General features: G+C 39.3%; 1 protein-coding gene across 4 annotated transcripts; it reads left to right on the forward strand.

Moving 5' to 3' along the window:
- Nucleotides 1-149: 149 nt before the first annotated feature.
- LOC139981481 (alpha-(1,3)-fucosyltransferase 7-like) lies at nucleotides 150-12,005 on the forward strand. 4 transcript variants are annotated; one of them, XM_071993892.1, is made up of 2 exons: nucleotides 150-345; nucleotides 8,662-12,005. In XM_071993892.1, the coding sequence occupies exon 2, from the start codon at nucleotides 8,889-8,891 to the stop codon at nucleotides 10,194-10,196; it is 1,308 nt and encodes a 435-aa protein (XP_071849993.1). In that variant the 5' UTR covers nucleotides 150-345; nucleotides 8,662-8,888; the 3' UTR covers nucleotides 10,197-12,005. The 4 variants fall into 4 exon arrangements, with proteins under 4 accessions (XP_071849993.1, XP_071849996.1, XP_071849995.1 ...); XM_071993895.1 differs by lacking the exon at nucleotides 150-345 and adding an exon at nucleotides 3,469-3,701; XM_071993894.1 differs by lacking the exon at nucleotides 150-345 and adding an exon at nucleotides 3,469-3,638.
- Nucleotides 12,006-21,384: the final 9,379 nt, after the last annotated feature.

Genomic DNA, 21,384 nt, shown 5'->3' on the forward strand with positions numbered 1-21,384 from the left:
CCCTCCCCCACATTACCCTAGAACTTGGGTTGAATTATAAGATCCGTTTCGGTCGGTTGGTTATGCCACAACGATACCGTTAGAACTCTGCAATTCTTTAGACTATCTTTACAAGGGCATTAACCAGTCTTTAACAAAAGATCGATCCAATGGGCGTAACGCACTATAACACACAACGGCAACGATGACAACTATAGTAAACAAATATTTAGTACCAATGTGACAGTGCACATAAAGATTATCCAGCTTGGCTGTATAGAACATTGATATAGACATTGAGAAAGTTGTTAGCCGGTGTGTGAGCTACGAGAGTGTCAACGGGTGCCGTCCAGTCCTTCATTAATGGTAAGATTGATATTTGTTACTTTTTATGTGGCTTAATAAATGTAATGTAATGTAATATAATGTAATGTAATGTAAATAAAATCTTATATAGCGCATTACGCGCGATGCATCTGTGCGCTTTACAATCTAGAAAATACAATGCCATAAAACAATAAAAAGAAAAAAAAAACAGAAAATACATATTACCATCTACAGAAATATACAGGAATATGAGATCGTAAAACTATTAAAAGTACTGGTGAAGCGAAAAGCGATAAAACAGATTGACTACAAAATCTACAATTTGAATGCTAAAAAAGTGAAAAATCCAATTGAAGTTAGAACCTAAAACCAACACGACAGAACAATATAAAGCAGATATAAACAGGAATATGAGATCGAAAAACTATTAAAAGCACTGGTGAAGCGTAAAGCGATAAAACAGAACGACTACAAAATCTAAAAATTGAATGCTAAAAAGTCAAAATTCCAATTTAAGTTAGAACCTAGAAACCAACACGACAGAACAACAAAAAATCTAAAAAATCCTAGAAACCATCATTTGTAGTGCTCTTGAAAGAGATGCGTTTTAAGGTGTGACTTAAAGGAGGTGAAGTTCGTGATCATCCGAATTCCGGGAGGCAGCTCGTTCCAAAGATCAGGTGCGGCTACTGAGAATGCTGTAGGGCCATAGTGCTTCTTGTTATTGGTGTTGCGCGGAACGAGAGTGAATGGCTTAGAGCGAAATATGGCAACCCTTTTACGCAGATAGTATAATTACATTTTTAAATACACAACGATTACTGAGAAATAACCTATAAATATTGCACCATATTACATATATGGCTAGGGTGGGCAACCTACGGCCCGCGGGCCACATGCGGCCGGCAAGTGATTTTGTGCGGCCCGTGAGATGTCTCAAGAGAAAGAAAAAAATCAATCTATTTTACATCATCACAAAAAACGAACTACCTGCTTAGAATTTTATCTGCACTTATAATGCTGTCAGGTAGGCCTATTATCCCCATTAATTATCAACTGTACTGTATTGACATTATGTTTTTGTGCATACAGATTAAGTACACACACCTGTTGCTTGAAAGTCCTCGGAATCTAGGATTCGACCATTAGCAGGTCGTTGGTTAGATGTAGCCCAGACAATTTTTCACTCCTTATATCTGGCCCATTCATTCAAAAAGGTTGCCCACCCCTGCTCTATGGGCCTTATTATACCGTAGTAGTTAATTTGTACAAACCGGTGCGTGATATATTTGTATATGTCGTTTGTGAAGGATATAGACCCTGTACACAGTAAGAGCTAGGCAGTGGCGTAGGAAGGTACTTTTGAGTGGGGGGGGGGGGCTGAAGACTGATTGCCGGCCTGGGGGAGGGGTCTAAGGGGAGGGGGTGTCCCCCTCCCCTTTGGAACTTTTTGCATTTCCAGGTGGCCTCAGATGCAATTTGGTGCAATATTGCACACTTCAACACCCACTCCATTTTGTAAACTTAATTTTGTATTTTCGCCTGGCCTAAGATGCAATTTGGTGCTCCAAATGAGATTTTTTTCTCATTTGGGAATGAAAAAGGGGTTTTCTGACTTGCGAACCGGGGGGGGGGGGGGGCGGAGTGATACTTCCTCCCCTCCACATTTTTCACTGGGGGGGGCTGGCGCCCCCAGCCCCCCGGTTCCTACGCCCTTGGAGCTAGGGGTTAGATATTGCCCCTGTGTCATTGATCGTTTGGTCTTACTGTATGCCTGCAGTACTATCATATATATATAGAGTTGTAGAGCAGTAGTTTACTGGAGGAATCCCTGTTCAGAGAGAGAGAGAGAGGCTTGGTTGCCATGGTGACCTTGTTATAATATTAGCTACATATAGCCTGGCCGGTTTCTCTCCAATTACGTAGTGCTTTAGACGTTTCTATATGATGTGACGGTGTATTATAGTAAGAGCATGGAGGTAAAAACAGACTGTTTTACCTCCATGGTAAGAGCAACTTGACAATTATTTGGCTGGAGTCATGTTGCACCCTCACGTTTGCATGTACATAACTATGGAACGCGAAAAGGGGAAAACATATTTCGTTGTCTAAACTCAGTTTGTTGTTGTCTAAACTAAAGTTTATGCTGCTGTTTTACCATGCTGTGGCGCAAACTCACATTGCTGTCTAAAATTCCGTTGTCTAAAACGTCGTTGCCTAACCTATAGGTAATAAGTTTTCCCTTTTCGCGTTCCATACATAACCACCATGTCGGCTAGATATGGGTGATATAGTAGTTTTATACACGAAGATTAAATCCTAATATTGAAGACAGTATAGAGAAACTCTATATTCTTGGACATAAAGGAAACTGAGTTAATATGTGTTTTGAATGTCACAAGCATTGTTGACTTTATATGGACACACATATATACTCTGTGTTACTTCGATACTGTATACTCTGTTTGAGTATTGGGCTAAACAGTCAGAGGCCACGACGGGATCCCCTGTTTGCTAGTTCATTACTTTCATGTTATTGTTATTAGCAACTCACCTGATCAACGCACCAGATAAAAATCCACTTTACGACCGGTTTCGTTCTTTTGGGACTCATTGAAGTCCGTACCACTCGACCAGAGTGATTCTAATGGTGTGTTAATGCGTATAATAACTGTCGATAGATCTAAGTTATTCAATTATTATATATCTATCAAACCACTTAAGCTTGCTACACATTCATTTCTTAATCACGGCTTGGCTTGCCTATTAAAAGTGGAAATTCTGTGTAAATTGTCAGATTCAAAGCACCAGGGGTGCACTCTGTACAATCATAACACTTGGGTAAATGGCTCTCATTGACAGTTATACAAAGCCAGTTTATATACGCATTCACACACCAGTAGAATCAAATCATAGTCATAAACAAGATTAGCTCATTGAATATTAATTTGGTGAAAACCTTTCTAGAATGACGTCGTCTGAGTTCGATCCATTGTAACCTTTGATATTTCGTGTGAGACCTTATTTGCATCTATGAGTTTGGTATACTATTCTTCACCAAGAGCCAAGAATTGAGGCGCGCTAGTGTGAAAATGTGACGTCATTTATAGGGCAAGACGTTTAGCCCCCTATACAAATAGGCCAAATAACATGCAAGTCACTCGTGACGCAAAATTCTGTAAAGAAGGATATAAGCCAATAAAACTGCGGGGTTTTTTTTCTCAATATATTTACTTCTATTCAGAATATTTAATCGTTTAAGAAGTCAGGACTGGTCTAGTTGTTTTGCGATGACCGTGAATAGAGAACTTGCAAAATGAACTTGTTGCACGGTAAGCTTATAATCTTTTAAGATGACCTTTCAAGGAATTCGTCACCATCCAAGTTCAATACAGGTTTGTTTTATGACAGATTTTGATCTAAAACGTTGACTATACAAGCTGTGTTCAACAACCGTAACATCGCAACTCATGCATGGTCAAGTACACGGCCTGTTGTATAGTGTATAGTTTGTTCATAACAAAGGCTGTCATACCCTCCCATTACCGTGGTTCATATTTCTGGAAATTATATAAGTTCTGGTAAGTTATATTTATCTCACAAAGAAGAAAAGAAATAAAATAAAATACCATGACGTCAGAAAAAGATAATGCAGTTCTATCAACTTTATCATTTTCAATAGATGTCAAATATAGATATAGGTATTGAAGATATCTATAGATTATGTAGGTCGTATTTCAACGGTTGGTTTCAAATAGGCTAAGTTGGCGTATAAAGTTTATGACTGCTTTAAACAGACAGTTTAATTTAACGTATGTGCTTATAGGTTGTTCCTTTGATAAGTTTCGATTCTAGGTAAATTAAATGTTTTGGCAATATGGTTTGGTATATCGTTAATATTCATCAGTCTGTATATAGGAACAGACTTAATTGAATCTCATATACATTTCACATCCAAGCAGACGTCTTGCAGTGTTATACAGAGAAAGCTTATATAGGCATTGTAAAGATGTGGCTCTTAGTTTTTATCTCGCATGAAATGGAGAAACTTTAATAACTGCATCACGAACACATGCACCGTGTGAAGACAGTTTCCTTGTAAAATGTCCCTATGTTCCTCTTCGAAACAGGCCGCAGGTCATGGTTAAAACGTAACAAAATATACGAACTAGCCTACTTAAGTATAGCATCTTTAATATGCAAATTACCACCCAACTTACTTTGTTCCCCTAGTATAGGTGTAGGCTCATGTTCAATACCGCTTTATAACACGTTTTCCCCGTAAATAATGAAGTGTGTAAAGTTTGATCTCTAAAAGGATGATGAGTTTCAATAAGAACATACTTAAAGGTAGTCTGCTGAAGTATTGGAATTTCAACAACAACAGACTAGATATCAAGGCAAATGAACAATGTATAGTAAACAAAAGAAACAAACAAAAACAAAACATGCATAATTTACAAGTAGCTCGATGAAGTCATTATAGACAAGCATCCGATTTCGTCATTAAAGTGTTTCATATGGATTACGATTTACCATAGTCGCTTGGGTGGGGAGCCTGGGGGAGTGCGTTGTGATGGAACCGTGGGATGTAGGAGGAGGGTGTGGGTGGGAATTGTTCGGCATAAGCGTCTCTATCTATGAGGATGAAAACATTGGAAAGTGATTTTATTTCCTTTAACAATAGAGATAGTTATAATCTGAATAGAATAATGTTATGTCATGCATTGCGCGAAACCGGCAGTCGTTGAATGCAGTTCCCCCTGTAGGGGGCCGGCTAGGCATTACCGCCACCCAAGAAAAATGGTACGTTCTGAGGCATATATAGGTAATTAGAAGTACACACAAGGTTTTGCATTTACAAGGTTTGAATTTTGAGAACAATCCCCCAACTCCAAATTAAACTCTTTTTTTCCACAACAGACACGATGGAGGTGGAGAGGAGAGGGTATGGGTGTGACCCATAGACGTAAGAGGCGGGGGCTGGGGGGGGGGCTGCAGCACCCAACCAAATATTTTGTGAAAATTTGGGCAATATGCTGAGAATCTCCTTGGTAATTAAAATAAAGTTGTAAGCTTGCCCGACTAATTCGCCATTACTAATGCCATTACTAAATGTAAAACGACTTCCCCAAAAATGGTTACCAATATGGAAGGGTAATAACACGGCAAATGATTGTATGTAATTGGCATGCAATGTAATACCTGATGCATACCTATATGATATGTACATTAAGTTGTTGAACGCGCGAAAAATTGTGGTTATACTTTTTCTGGCAAGTCGTTACAGCCCCCCCCCCCTCCCCCCCAAAAAAATCAAATTGAGCTCCTACGCATATGGTGTGACCTCAATGCATTCCACATCATTTAACTACAATCTGTTTACTGCACCTTATAAATTTATAAAAGAAAACGTTTCAAAAATGTTTTAATAACCTTGTTCAACTTCAAATCTCATGACAAATCAAATCACTGGCTTGACTAGTTAGTTTTCATTTCAGCTCAACTAATAATTGTGAGAAACAAAAGTCACACGTGATTACTGATATAATGTCTGGTTGCGGACGAAAATGTCTGAGAATCGAATGGATTCATTTGTTTAGTTCTCAGATAATAATGCGCTGGTTACAAACAATATGAAGGGTGTATGAAGTATGATTATAGTTTGATCACATTTGAGTTATAGAAGTTTAAAGTTTGCTGATCAAACCAAACAAAACGCTTGGAAAGGAAGAATTTGTTTTTGTTAGAACGGGATAAAAACCGCGGTGACATCAGGGCTACAAAACTTGAGCTTTACCAAATGAGGTACCCGACGCTACAATTTTTATACCTAAAGTAAACTTAGTCAATGATCCGTTTGGTTCTAATCAGTGCCGTATATATCGAGAGAGTTGCTACATAGATGGTTTACAGTCACGTGATTGGAAGTGCCGCCATTTTGTGTTCGTTCTATTCCAACGCGTTACTGTAGTAAAACACTATATATATGGTGGGTTTACCGTGTCACGTTTAATTGTACCCGATTTCTCGCTGATATTAAAATACGGGAAAGTTAGTTTGTTTGTCATATACATTATAAGAACTCCAACAACCAAAAATACATGTTTAACTTCTCAACACAACAGAGCACATTATAGGCGATGTTCCAACGCCAATTGTCCTTGAGAAACTTGAAACACAGCCTAAACATGTTCTTACTCATGATTTTACTGTAATCTTGATTGTAAAATTTGGAGGTTAATTAAAGCTTTTTAACAGCTTTGTTTTGACCTGGTTTCTTGTGCATACCCCCTATCACATCATCAATATCTCTTCCAACACACCCCTCCCCCACACCCATCCTTCCCTTCCTTTCTGTACCATTGGTTCTAATCCCGTTCTGTCGTAATAGGCCCCTATTTGTTCTTTTTCCTGCACTGTTTAAATTTCACAGTCAAATTTCCGTAAAGCTCATTAAGTATCATACTTTTATCTGAAAACCAACTTGGGTAGACAAAGTCATATAAGCCAAATGGGATTGCAGTATCGTAATTTGCATGGTTTTATGTCATACTGGCCCTATATGATAATAATTGCAGTATCGAAACATGCATTATGGCCCTATATGATAAGAATTGCAATATCGAAAGCTGCATGGTTTTAAGTCATACTGGCCCTATATGATAAGAATTGCAGTATCGAAACCTGCATGCAGGTTTTATGCCATTATGGCCCTATAGAGGCCTATGATAAGTATCCGTATACCAAAGTCTTCAACAGAACTGCATTTAAAAGTTTTGTGAATACAACTTTTCGGGAAACGATTTGACCAGGCAACTTTTTCGATAAGACTTATAGAGCGAAGTAATTAAATTGTGACTTTCACTGACAGCATATGACAAAGCAATTTGTATTGTTAGATTATACCGTAGGTTGCTATGTAGATTATTATTCAAAATAATAACCCTAATATGTGAGAAGCCACTCAGGGGTTGAACAAAGATAAAATCTACAGCAGACAGGCACAGATACGATCCAAAAACCGTGCATGGCCGCACTTGAGGTCATAAACTAAATAAGTTGCCCTTCGTTTTCACTAAAGAACTTAACACGCTGAATGAAAGCTCTATAGGCCTATACAAACATCTTCTAGTCGTATGATTAGGCTTGAAGAAAGGACATGTAAGTGTGTCATTGCTATTGCGGCATGACCTTAGTACACTATATTTATTGTGTAAGCATGTATAGCGGTTACCTTATAGTAAGTATATAGGCAACTCCCTGGCATATGTAGGCTACACAGTCATACTAATGCTGCATAGTGTACATGTATATATGTAAATAATTTCGAATGGCTTGTGTTGCTAGACTTTGTGGTCCAGTCGCTTTGATGAGTTGTTCAAGGATATCTGCTTCTCCATACTGACGATGATTCAACCCCAATAGTGATATATGGATAGGGAAGGGTTATTTCTATGCGATGGAAGTTGTTCTTCAATGTTGTATAATATATATCCAAATTACTTGTATGCTATGCATATGGAAAAAAAAAATCACATCCATCAAATGCAGAGGCATTTCCTTATACTTTACTTTGAACAAAATGTTGCCAGATATCTCATGATGAGGAAGGGAGGAGTAAGAACTAGAACAGTGCATTTTTTCGTTTTCTTTTTTTCTCCTTTTTCTTTGGCTCATTTTGGGTTTGATCGTTCCATTCACTTTACATGGCACTCAACCTGAGACGGTAGCAGCTATAGCAATGTACATTCTGAACTGTATACGTAGCACATATTACAATACATGCATGGTGTGAACTGATTCAACATTCACAATACAGGAGGCATCATATGAAAACAAACTGATTTGTAGAGTATTATTTCCCTCGTCGTTTACTCTGTTATCATGCATTATGGGTAAATTGTCCACAACGTTACTTTCCAGAAGGTGTTGGCATATAACTCATGTACCTGCTGGCCAAGAGCTTTAATAAATCAATTAGGATGATGATGATGATGATGATGATGATGATGATGATGATGATGATGATGATGATGATGATGATGATGATGATGATGATGATGATGATGATGATGATGATGATGATGATGATGATGATGATGATGATGATGATGATGATGATGATGATGATGATGATGATGATAATGATGATAATGATGATAATGATGATGATGATGATGATGATGATGATGATGATGATGATGATGATGATGATGATGATGATGATGATGATGATGATGATGATGATGATGATGATGATGATGATGATGATGATGATGATGATGATGATGATGATGATAATGATGATAATGATGATAATGATGATAATGATGATTACTTTTTACTCAACAGGTTAGTGTTACAAATACACAGCATTCGTCGAAAGAAAAATCTTCGGAAGAGGAATTTGAAGTCCAAAAGATGTTCTCATTTATAAGAGTATGAGGGTTGCGGTCATACGTGAATGAAAAACCTGTGCCGATGAATTGAAAACAGTATCAGCAGTTTGCAACATAAGCCTATATCAGATTTTTTTTTTTTTTTTTGAAAAGAGTTCTTCGTTGGATCGTACAATAAACATGATCAAGAACATGAAGCAAGTGAAACACATAACGAGAATGATTTTGACATGTAATACATTAGTGTTCATATGGATCACACTCTTTTATTTACCGCCATCTTCAAATATTTCGTCTCGCATGGCATTAATCGGCAATTCTCGGATATTTTCACCATACGAAAATCAGCCTCTTGCGGTTCAACAGCAGGAAAAATGTGTCAAAAACATTGTTTTCTTCGGCTTGAGACAACATTGGCTTACATTTTGTAGATTTCCGGAATTTGCTCGATATAAATACCTGATCAAGTTTCCTCGGTTCATAGAGTGCCCAGGCACAAATTGTTCAGTTTTGCTAAATTATACGAAAGAACCTCGTGAAATACGAAACTACGACGCCGTGGTATTTACTAATGTATATCAGTGGCTGACACCTGCAATGTGGGACTGGGTACATGGTAATCGCACAGAGGGACAAAAATGGGTCATGATTACGGAAGAGAGCCCTCTCTACAGCCCCGGAGTACAACCACCTCCAAAATACGAAAATACCACTTTCGATTGGTTCGATTCATATAAGAGAGATTCGGATTTTGTTCACCCGTATGGAGTGTTCCAACCATACGGTGACGTCAAACCTCCGGAAGAGAATTTAAGGAAATTCTTGCAACCGAAAAAGAGATTGTTGGCTTGGATGGGCAGCCACTGCGAGACTTTACAGTGGAATCGAAGACAATTTGTCGATGATCTCGCGAAAATGGTTCCAATCGATAAATATGGCAAATGTGGAACCGAAGAAGTTGTTTGGAACAACGATGATGCTATCATGGCAGTGTTAGGCAAATACAAATTCTATTTAAGTTTAGAAAACAGTTGCTGTGACGACTACATCACCGAAAAGTTTTGGCGGGCACTATACATGGGTATGGTACCGGTCGTCGTTGGAGCGCCGTTAGAGCATTATAACAAATTCGCGCCACCCAATTCGTTTATACACGTGGATCAGTTTGATTCGTTGACGGATTTAGCTGTGCATTTGCTTGAATTAAACGGTAACGATGAGAAATACCTAGAATACTTTAAATGGAGAAGGGAAGGAAGACTCATAAGTTTTGGCCAAGAGGATCAATATGTCCGCCCACTTAAAAATGCGACACACTGTGAAGTCTTAAAGAAGATATTGAGGGCAGACCCCCAAGATCAACGGCGGCTTCATTACTTTGGTGAATCTTGGGTTGGTAGTTGTAAAGTCTGCGGAAGAAAGAAATGGATCAATTCGTACATGCACCCAAAGAATTATTCAAGGCAAAACGAAGACATCTGGGCGTAGTGAAAACACCAGAATTTAAGCCAAAACTTGGCAGATATTACCAGCGGCGTACTATACAGTTAACCAAAGAATATGACGAGCTGCTAAAGCGAGCCAAGTGAGCAATGGAGAGATCGCAATAGCGCAATACCAGTGTTTCAATATTTCTATGATGATATTGACCCTGTTACTTTTGAAGGCAGCGGTGTGCAGCAAGGGCGTGGGAACCGGGGGCTGGGGGCGCCAGCCCCCAGTGAAAACATGGAGGGGCGGAAGTATCATTCCCCCCCCCCGCTTCGCAAGTCAGAAAACCCCTTTCATTTCCAAATGAGGAAAAAAATCTCATTTGGAGCACCAAATTGCATCTAAGGCCAGGTGAAAATGCAAAATTATTTAAAAAATAGAGTGGGAGGCCACCTGGAAATACAAAAAAAATCCAAAGGGGGAAGGGGGCACCCCCTCCCCTTAGACCCCTCCCCCAGGCCGGCCATCAGTCTTCAGCCCCCCACTCAAAAGTACTTTCCTACGCCACTGGTGTGCAGTGTGCAGTGTTTGTTTACTCTAGGTTCCTGGATCCGGGGCTTCGGCCCAATCTCAACCCCTAGCGTTACACCGCTATACATTACAAGAAAAAAAAAACAGCTAAAGCAGTTGGTTCTTTCATTACTATACTCATCATTATACTTTTATTCAATTCCATAGTGTACTATCTGCTAGATCTGTATAGCATTAGATATAGTAGGCTATAGTACATGGTCAGGAGTTACATTATACGACAGTCTTGCAGTGGGTCCATACTGGTACTTGTATACTCTAGCGTATCTTACATGTACGAGTGTATTGTCCTCATGGATTTGTACTCGTAATCGCACTCGGAACTATATTTAACAAGGTCCCCGGTTCGAATCACTCAAAGATTAATGTATGTCGTCCAGTTACAGAGTTGTTGACAATTGACAATTCATAATCATGGACGTTACATATTAATGTAAGAGACTGACTTCGGTCAGCTTGCGGCTTTGATAAGCCAATGAGGCTTCTTCGCGAGTTCCTGCTCGCAGGAGGATCTAAAATGCATACAAACATACATACAATACATACTAGTGTACTCAGTTGTACCAGCTACCTTTGATAACATCAAGGGGAATTCTACGTGTTACTGATGCTGTTGTACTCGCACTACACTGGTCGGTTTGGATATGCGAGCGAATGATAGTTCTGTCTGATGGTGGGAGGCCATTTTACTTTAAAAAAAGCTACGTCTGTGACCGTTAAATGTATATGCTGTATTGGCCCCAAATATGTTAGATAATCAAATATGGTCACCTGTGGCCAAAATTCTGACACTGGTTTTATTATAACCTTGGAGGAAATTTTCCTCACTGGGATATCGGTCATCTTGTTTGTTCCTTAAAAATGTCTGAGAACAATTTGGAGAGTAAAGACCTCCATGAAAGTACTTTTTGAAAACTTCTAGCAATGATAGCGTGCTATAATTTGGGGCCTATACTTACTACCTTTAAGTCTATGTGATAGGAATGCTAAGCCACTCCCACAAGCAGCTTAGAAAAATATCATTCCCGGTGAAACTATGTCCATGCGTGGTCTTAAACATGCTACACACATTTGAACAAGTCTATAACAAAAGACATTATGGAGCTCATTGTATGTGCTTGAATATTTCGTGTGTTCTTTCTCCTCTTTTAATAAGTATTTAGCTCTACCTTGTCCATTTACGTTGAGGGATGAATTTAATAACATTTCAATAGCATTATATAGAATAGAAATTATATTTAATATAATAAAAAATAATAAATTCTTATTAATTTATGATTGTCTTCAATAATCCAATTTTTTTAATGAAATTATATTGTTTTATTCTATCTGTCTTTCGCTTCAACTCCTTAACAATCATTGCGGAACCTACGAAAATTCTTCATCCACAGAAAAACGAGTATTTCTTTGTTATGTCAGGGGTGGATCCAGGGGGGCCCGGGTCCCCCCTTTTTGAAAATCCTGATTTTTTTTTTTTTTTTACCGCGTTCGAGGGAAAGTGCCCCATGCGTGATCAGTGGCGTAGCTACGGGGGGCCTGAAATTGCAGACATGAGATCCATATTTTCAGGCTAGGTACATGCTGCTTAGAATACTCGGGAAGTGCCGTTTCCGGCCATCTGGGGGGTTTGTAAAGCCAAAAATTTTCTTGTACGCTCCGCGCCAACCGATGATGGCGCTCCGCTTAGATAGTCTTACGTTCAGGCGCGGCTGGACCAGTCAGACCCCCCCTGTCACAAATCCTGCATCCGCCCCTGATATGTCATTGAATATTCCACGAAACAAATTTTTATGTCCACGAAACTGTAGAAACATGATTTTCACTACTGGTAGAGATATAAAATATTGGGAATTCTGAATTTCCTGCAAACATGCGGCTGTGCCTGTTCAGTACTCACTACTATATCGCCTTAAAAAATGATGAGTGGAAATAGTTTCTCCAGGACCGTATCGTATCGTGGGTATCGAGTGCGTCTGATATACGAACGTACGTAGTACGTACGTACGTCTATATGATGATATGCACTGTACTGTACTGATAAAAACATAGGTGAATTTCACTCCATGGGAGTGATCACTGAGCACATTCCGGTATAAGAGTGAATTTCCACTCCATTGGAGTAAATCTTAACTCCTAATAGAGTTATATTCACTCATATTAGGAGTGAGGGTTAACTACAATAGAGTTAAATTTCACTCTTAATTTGAAGTGCGCCGAGTGATCACTCCAATGGAATGAAATCCACTCATTTGTTTTTAGAGTGTTGCTAGATATATGAAGAAGAAATTTACATACCAATACATGTTATCGGTCATCGATTGGCACAAAAAGCCAGATTCTGATGACAGCTGCCTCAAGAAACCCAATAAATGGCCTAATAAGCACCGAGCCATTTAATGTGGACCATTACCGAAACATCGATGCGTGTTAGTCTTCTACCCCCTTCCTCTAATGCTATTTAAGTCCACATGTGGGCATATCCTGCAAATCTACCGGTAGCCCACAGGGGTTTGAGTTGGGAGAAAGGCCTTGACAGCTTGAAACGACAAATGATGCCAACTTCCCTCAAGTTAAAAGTCCGGCTGAGTTGGCAAGGCCAGTCAGCATGAAACAGAAAAAAACTTTTTTTGCATTTCTGTCACCAAAGTTGCACATCTTTTTGGTTGCTATTTTGCCTCACAGGTGCCATCTCCTACGATCTGGGGGGTGCTGAAATCTCAAATTTTCTCTGTACGCTCCGCGCCAACCAAGGTGGCGCTCCGCTTAGATAGTAAACTCCGCCCCCCACAAGAAAGAACAGCCCCCCATGGCCCCCCACTCAAAAAATCCTAGCTACGCCACTGTGCGTGTAATTTTTTGTAAATTAAATTTGCAAAAAGAGTACACCATCATTCTGATAAAGTGAAGGTGAGAGGGGCACTCTGACTGCATCAATAGTCTCCATCTGGAAGGGGGCATCCAAGATGAAATGGCCTGGAGTAGCCTGGTAAAAAGTAGTTTGCATCACCACCTACTCCCCAAAGACGTAAATCCCAGCTCATTGCTCGAAATTGCAAATATATGCCCGGCAAACCATGAATACATGATTTATTGGAAATAAATTTTACTCCAAACTTTCACGAAAAGTAGCACCAGATTGCACCGAGGACCTCCATATTTTGTGAAATTTTCCCAAAGGGGAGGGGGGCATCCACTCCCCTTAGACCCCTCCCCGGGACGACGATTAGGCATTTCCCATCTGGGCCCCCCCCCCCTTCGGCGAAATCCTGGATCCGCCACTGTATGTATTTGTTGTGGAGGGCGTTGTGGTCAAGTGGTTAAGACAGTGGACTTGTGATCTAAGGATTACAGGTTCGAGCCCTGGCCAGATCATTGCGTTGTGTCCTTGGGCAAGGCGCTTTATCTCCATTGCCTATCTTCACCCAGGTGTATAAATGGGGACCTGCGAGGTAACTTGTAAATATAGTTGCGTGCGCCGGTTTGTGGCTGCACCCTATGGGAAGTCCCCCGGGGGACACGTGGTTGTGGTGCACTGTGGTTCCCCAGGGAGAGATTGATTGAATTGTGCACACTTTGGTGTGTGGGTGTGACAAGTTACCAATGACCAGGGGTTAAGTTGTAAAGTCGTGTGAGGAGGCATTAGCCTCATACAAGACTGTAAACCTTCAACTTTAACTTTAACTTTATTTAGGTGTTACCAAGGACACACGGACGGTAAAACTATCTACGTACGTAAATTATACCTTGAGATATATACAGGCGGTTGTTTGCATTACGGGTGGTACACCAAATAACAAAGTCGGTCGGTCCTTTATTTCTTTATTCATTGTCACACCTATTTGAAACGTCAACAAATATTCTTTGTCGGAGAAAGTTCAAAATAGATAGCGGTTGACAAAACTGTCAGATAAGGTTACAGAAAAGAAAGTGATTTTGACCCTAAATATTATCTCGTTCCCATGCATGCTTTACATGTCTGCATTGTTAGAGTTCAATGTTTAATTAACCCTTTATGTGTACTCTAAATATAAACTGTGGTTTACAACCGCCGGATCACAATCAAGGCGGGTGTCATGCCACGTTAATTGTCTTCCTGTTCAAAAACAATTAGTCATCACGAAATTTAAATCATTTCTTCTTGTCAGAGAACAAATTTAACACTGAAAAACAGACTCGAAAGAGGTTCCTTGAGAATACCACAATGTAATGTCTGCGTATATGACATTTGCCCAAATTTACATGCGAATCAATATAATGATCGCAAGGGTGGGGGTGGGGGGGGGGTTGGGCGTTGATATGATGGGCAGCGGTGTGGGGACTTGTTTCCAACAGTTTAGGGTGGGGGGGGGGGGGTTGGGGGAGATATTAAATCATTCCTCCCTCCTAAAGCTTTGTAGTGTGGAACCTTTAACGGGAAGGCAACGAAAATATGTTCCCCACTCTGTTGATCGATATTTTATTAATAACCTATACATTCCAACGCAACAAATAAAAGCGACGAAACAAAAGATATGCATTAATTAACAGGACTTTGAAGAGAAACCGAGCGGGTTGCCGGGGGGGGGGGTGAGGAGAATGGAGATTCGCACAGAGGCCACAGGATTCAAGTAGACCCTAAGCTTTGCGTAAAACCTTAAAAACGCCTATTTGTAATATAAAGGCGCACTTTTGTTGAAAATGTGGCATATAGTTGAACTAAGCTATACAAACTAGGAAATGTGGAAATGGTAATTTGTAGGTTTGTGATCTTTTTTTGGCAATGTATGTAAGTCATCGGTGTGCTGTCACTAATTTATACGCTTACGTAATAACCGTCATGTCAATTATTCAAATCTTTTATTCCGTTCCTGTTCGGGGCAACTATAGACGCATTGATACAAACCTCTTCAATGTAATATATGCTATCCTGCTGCTGTGATGTGGTGTGGGCCAAGGATGCATGCAGAAATGGTGGGCAGTATTTTCTCTATGTATCCTCCAAGGAGGTATAATGAGAGACAATGATTGAACCAAATAGAGATAACACATAACATATATTAAGATGGCAGTCACAAGACAAAAAAAAAAGAAAAGAAAAAAGTATAAGATTACAGATCGAAGTTTTGAAAGTATTGCACCAGCACTACAGTAAGCGCTAGCAGATTGATGTGACGAAACATTACAAGAAGGTTTTTATTATCTAAGCACAAAACTGACTTAAACTTGAAGCAACTACTTTAGACTTCGATTGCAAAATACCATGCATGTATCTAAATCGAACTGGGTCTTGTTCTGAAATACGGTTTTAATTAGTTAAGATTTCATTTAATTCTTAAAGGCTGGGCACTCAAAGATGTAATGAAATTCATCACCTAATTTATTACTGTTACATAAGATACATATCCGATGCATGAAATACAATATCTTGGCATCTTCCAGAAATAATCGGAATATTAGTATTGTAGCAACGATATCTACTCAAAGAGTTACGGTTCCGGAAGTCGAGGGTTTCAAATACTTTTCGAATTGGTGGTATTATAGTCGTCTCATTAATTATAGTCTTACTTTACTGACAGAACCAAAAATAACCACCATCGCCACCCTAACTTACAATAGGGCTGTAACGAGAAATGTATTTGGTGTGATGTGTTTTCGCATATACCCATTTGACCCCCCCCCCCCCCTCTTTCTCTCTATATATAGTCACATCGTGACAAAAAAATAGTCACATGTGTACCTTTTAAATCTCAAAAGAGGACCAACGTGAAATATTTGTTTGTGTTAACGGACAATAATATTTGTAAGAGGTACCGTATACGATAAAGTGTTTACGATTGTGTGAAAGTATTTAACTATTCAAACAGCAGTGCTTTTCGTTTGCACTTGGCCTATATAATGTTAGTAAAAGGTATGGGATGTTTGCCCTAATTTTCTTTCAAAAAAGATAACTACTCAAATAGTTACGGTTCCGTTTTTTTTTTGTATTACGTCATAATACAAACAATAACAAGGATATACAATAGACCGGCATACCTAGGTATAACAATACTTCATATCCATATGACGTACTTGTATATGTACCTTCCTTATAATAGTCTCCAATACGTCATATACAAACACCGTACATAATATACTCCCTATATATCTGTACCGCACTTAATTTTTAATTTCAGGTTTACAGTCTTGTTCAGGGCCAAGGCCTTCTCACAACTTTAACCCTGGTCATTGGTAACTTGTCACACCTACACACCAAAGTGTGCACAATTCAATCAATCTCTCCTGGGGCACCACAGTGCACCACAACCACGTGTCTCCCGGGGGACTTCCCACGGGGTGCAGCCACAAACCGGCGCAAATAACTATATTTACAAGTTACCTCGCAAGTCCCCATTTATACACCTGGGTGAAGAGAGGCAATGGAGATAAAGCGCCTTGCCCAAGGACACAACGTAATGATCAGGCGAGGGCCTCGAACCTGTAATCCTTAGATCACAAGTCCACTGCCTTAACCACTTGACCACAACGCCCTCACATCCCATCCATCGCTTCATCTTTTCAATGGTTGTCAATGATAGAGAAGTGATAGTACGAAGAAAAACCAAATCTTCCAGGTAATTTGCTTACTCCTTGTTGACAACAAATAGGAGGAATAGATGAAAGATATCTTAAATAAAAATGTAGATTTTAATCTTATAATCACAAAAGTCATAGGTCTCATTGTTGTTGTTGTTGTTTTCGCGAAAGCGATTCTTTTCTGGTTCGTCGGTATAATATAGTGTAGACATTAAATCCGTCTTAAAGGCTATCACGCATTGTCGGGAAAAAATCTCTAAATTGACTCACCGAAAGCCTTTTTTCTTTTATGTTTGCAGTTATTATTTATTATTATCTCAATATTTTTCGGCATGGACTTTGAAAAGGATGAAATATAAATTAGTGATATAGTTTTTAAAAAATAAGGGGGATTGAAGGGCGAAGTTAGCCATTGTAGTAATTTGTTGGTGAAACAGGGAAGATTCTGCAACAATAGGCCTATGGGGTTTGGGAATTATTATTCTAAACGTGCACCTTTTCGACTGCAAAATCTAAACACGGTCATGGTGGTTGAATTTGAAGCTTTCATAGTAGCCATCTGCTAATCTTTATTGTCGATAGGACATGCCCGTTGAAGTTAGTCTGATAGTCCATAATTATTGAGCAAACAATAATGTGGTATCACCCTATCAGCAAAACCAACTGGCAAATTATTCCATTTGTGTATGCTTACTATTCAAAGTGTAAAGATACTGCATTCCCAAAGTAAAGTTAGCTTTTAAAGTCTCCCTATAAATCTTGAACCGTAAACGTGATAAATCAAACCAAATAAAGAAAACTCTTCCGCCATTTTGTGGTCTTTTTGAGGGTGGCAAACTCCTGTATTAGAGTCTATATCCATCCGCCCGCTTATTCTCCTATCTCAGGAAAAGTGCCAAAAAGCAACAGGAGAACATCTCTGTTGACCTGTTATCAATCTTGATCTAGTTTGTTGTGCCTTGCATGTTGAAAAGCATGATTGTAAATACATGTGGTGAAAAAATTGGGTCAATTGAGGCAATTTTAGACCCCCCTTAGGCCTCCCAGGAGCAGCGTACGAAAGTTGTTTACTATACTAAGTGAAGAGGTTTGTTTACAAGTGACGCAAATTTCCGGCTCCGATAGCAAAAAATCTACACAGTCATGATAGGAAAACTTGATGGTGCCATGAAAGGCCAACTTGTCAGCTATCCGGTGATGGGTTGCGTTTAGCTAGTGAGAACTTCTATCTAGACGTAGACACCACATTACTTTTGTGATTTAGTGTGTATGTCAATGGGGCTTTTAATGGGCGTATGCTACCTGAGACGGTTTCAGATATAACTGGGAGTTGCTATGGAATAACAACTCCACGGGTATAGTTCCGTGTTCAAGGCTACACGACTACACATGCGCATGTTCCCTGTTTCGCGTGGAGAGTGTGTTTGACTGCTCGGTTGTAACAAGTTTGTAAATATTTTGTGAAAAGTGTCCTGTGAAATAAATTATTTTGAAAGACAAGGTCGCCAAAGATATGGCAACACTATACACTGAATCGTTCGATCAGACATTTTTTCTTCGGTGGGTTGTCGAGAGGGAGAATATATCACATAAAAGCTTGTGGAACGCCAAATGGAACACACTACATGGAGATGGAGGGGTATTGGCCTGCTAGAAAGGTTATACGTTAAATATAAGGAAGGCCACATAGGTCTTAGCCCCAGGACCCCACGGCACAACCCGCCCCCTTCCCCCGCATGCGAATTTTTCCCCAAACTGAACTGACACTGAAATTATTTCCTCGATTCTGATTGGCTGATCAAAACCGGAACGGTAGTCTGCGTTTATCAATGAATCCGAAGTGATCCTTAGGGCATTGGTTCGAGTCCTCTTTAGGTGGTAGGCCTATTTTTAATTAAATATATTTTTATTCTTTTTTCCACAATTCTTTTTCTTTTTTCTCCCCATTAGTTTTTTATAAGGCTATATACAACTAGTTAACAAGTCAAAAGACACAGACATATTGTCAAATGCCTTTTTTTGTGTGTGTACAATCACTGGCTGACACACACTCGCTCGCCGTCTTCATGGCCACTGCATATTCGACTAGGCCTATCATGATTCATAGACTGAATACATTTTGAATTTATGATTATAAAACTAAAAGTATCGCAACTCCGAATGTACACAAACACCTCGTACATCTGTAAATCGGCTACATGTATACAATGTATACAATTACAAATGCACTGTGTTCATTGTGTAGTATACTATACACAGTACAATAGGCTACATATTGTGTTGTGTAGAGCGGAGTCAAGCGAGTAAACGAACGATCGAGGACTGCCTATAATGGGCGCAGTAGTTGGGAATAGTTGCTCCATTGTGTTAAGAACACTATATACTTTCGTTCATATATACCTACCAAAAGTTCTGGAAAGTTGCTAATGTCAATATCTTGAATTTCGTGTTGAACATACTGACATCGACAGAGTATGGAGGGATCCATGTTGAATACTAAAGTATATCACGTGCTCGCTGAGAGCCAATCAGAATCGAGGAAATAATTTCAGTGTCAGTTCAGCTTGGGAAAACAAATTCGCCCCGCCTCGCAAGTGTTGCTTTTGGAATTTTGAAGCCTCACAAATTACAACTGTCAGTCATCTGCATGCATGGATGACTGAATGAGCCATGACTATGCCTTATTCTGTTTTACTTTAGTTTCAATAACATGTTGCTCTTTAGTTGACACGTTAGCTGCTTACTTCAATACCAGATCTTTCATGGTGCATTTTCTCTAATGTTTCATTGACAGCTTTTGTGATGTTACTCGAGTTTCACGCCTGCACGGCGATCATCAGTGACATCTGGACGTAAACGATCGCGTGTATGGCAAGCCATGTGAGACAAACTCCCCATAATATATCCTCGTATTAATACGAATATATACGCGTATTAATTCGAGCATTATACACGTATTAAATAAGACAATAACCATGTCATGTCTTTATGGTTTACATCCACATTGTAGCCTCGCCAGTGCAATAAGTGAGCACTTACAAAGTTATTATCTATTGATGTACACCCAGGACAAACGTACTTGATCTAGACAACAGCATAACTTAATACGTTTATCTATTCGAATTAATACGTGTATATATTCGAATTGATACGTGGATATGTTTACGCCTTATGATGTACGCGTATATATTCGAATTAATACGTGTATATATTCGAATTGATACGTGGATATATTTACGCCTTTTGATTGGCAAATAATATGTACGCGTATATATTCGAATATATACGTGTATACATTCAAATTAATACGCGGATACATTATGCGGTGTTTGTCCCACGTGGCTGACCATACGCATGACCCATAGAAATTGATTGGGATTTCTATGGCATGACCTTATTTCGTCCTAGCACGGCTGGATGGTCTGTCACCATGCTAGGATGAAAAAAGGTCACAGGATCGTTTGCGTCCAGTTGTGTTATTGAAACTCGAGTAACAACATGCTGATAGTTACCATATACGGTATGTATACTATATTATGTACTTGCTCTTATTCTATTTATTATTGCTATTATTCTATCTATCATCTCAATCACCTTTTAAGTAATGTCATACATAGCAGGGGTTCCCTAACTGGGGTGCATGAACCCCCAGGGGTGCGTAAGTCCCATCCCAGGGGGTTCGTGAGACGTTTCTGAAAGTCAAAACTAGAGTACTTTTTGTTGAACTCAAATCTAATATATCATATCATTTAGTTATGTACAAAAGTCGTACCTATCGACAAACTCTTCTCGCGTTCCATACGCATATGTTGCCATAGTAGTACCGTACCGTGCATGTGATAAATAAAATTATGAAACAGACACAGGCCGCATGACTTTGGAGAAGTTGGTGTACGCATGACAGTACGTCGTGAAGATAAAAAGCTGATCTGATCTTGAAGTTTCCAAATAAATATTTGTTCATCTCTTGTGTTTTTCATTACAATATTACAATATGAACTTGATCTTTTACGAAGCATAAGTTATGCGTATTGTAGTATGATAATGACTCAGATCGTGTCTCGAAAAGTTGGGGGTTCATGGACAAATCTTACATCCACAT

Source organism: Apostichopus japonicus, chromosome 15 (assembly GCF_037975245.1).
Source record: "Apostichopus japonicus isolate 1M-3 chromosome 15, ASM3797524v1, whole genome shotgun sequence".
Taxonomy (NCBI): Eukaryota; Metazoa; Echinodermata; class Holothuroidea; order Aspidochirotida; family Stichopodidae; genus Apostichopus; species Apostichopus japonicus.

Excerpts from the sequence above, each read along its gene's own strand:
- LOC139981481 (XM_071993892.1), top strand. The coding sequence starts at position 8,889 with ATGATCAAGAACATGAAGCAAGTGAAACACATAACGAGAATGATTTTG.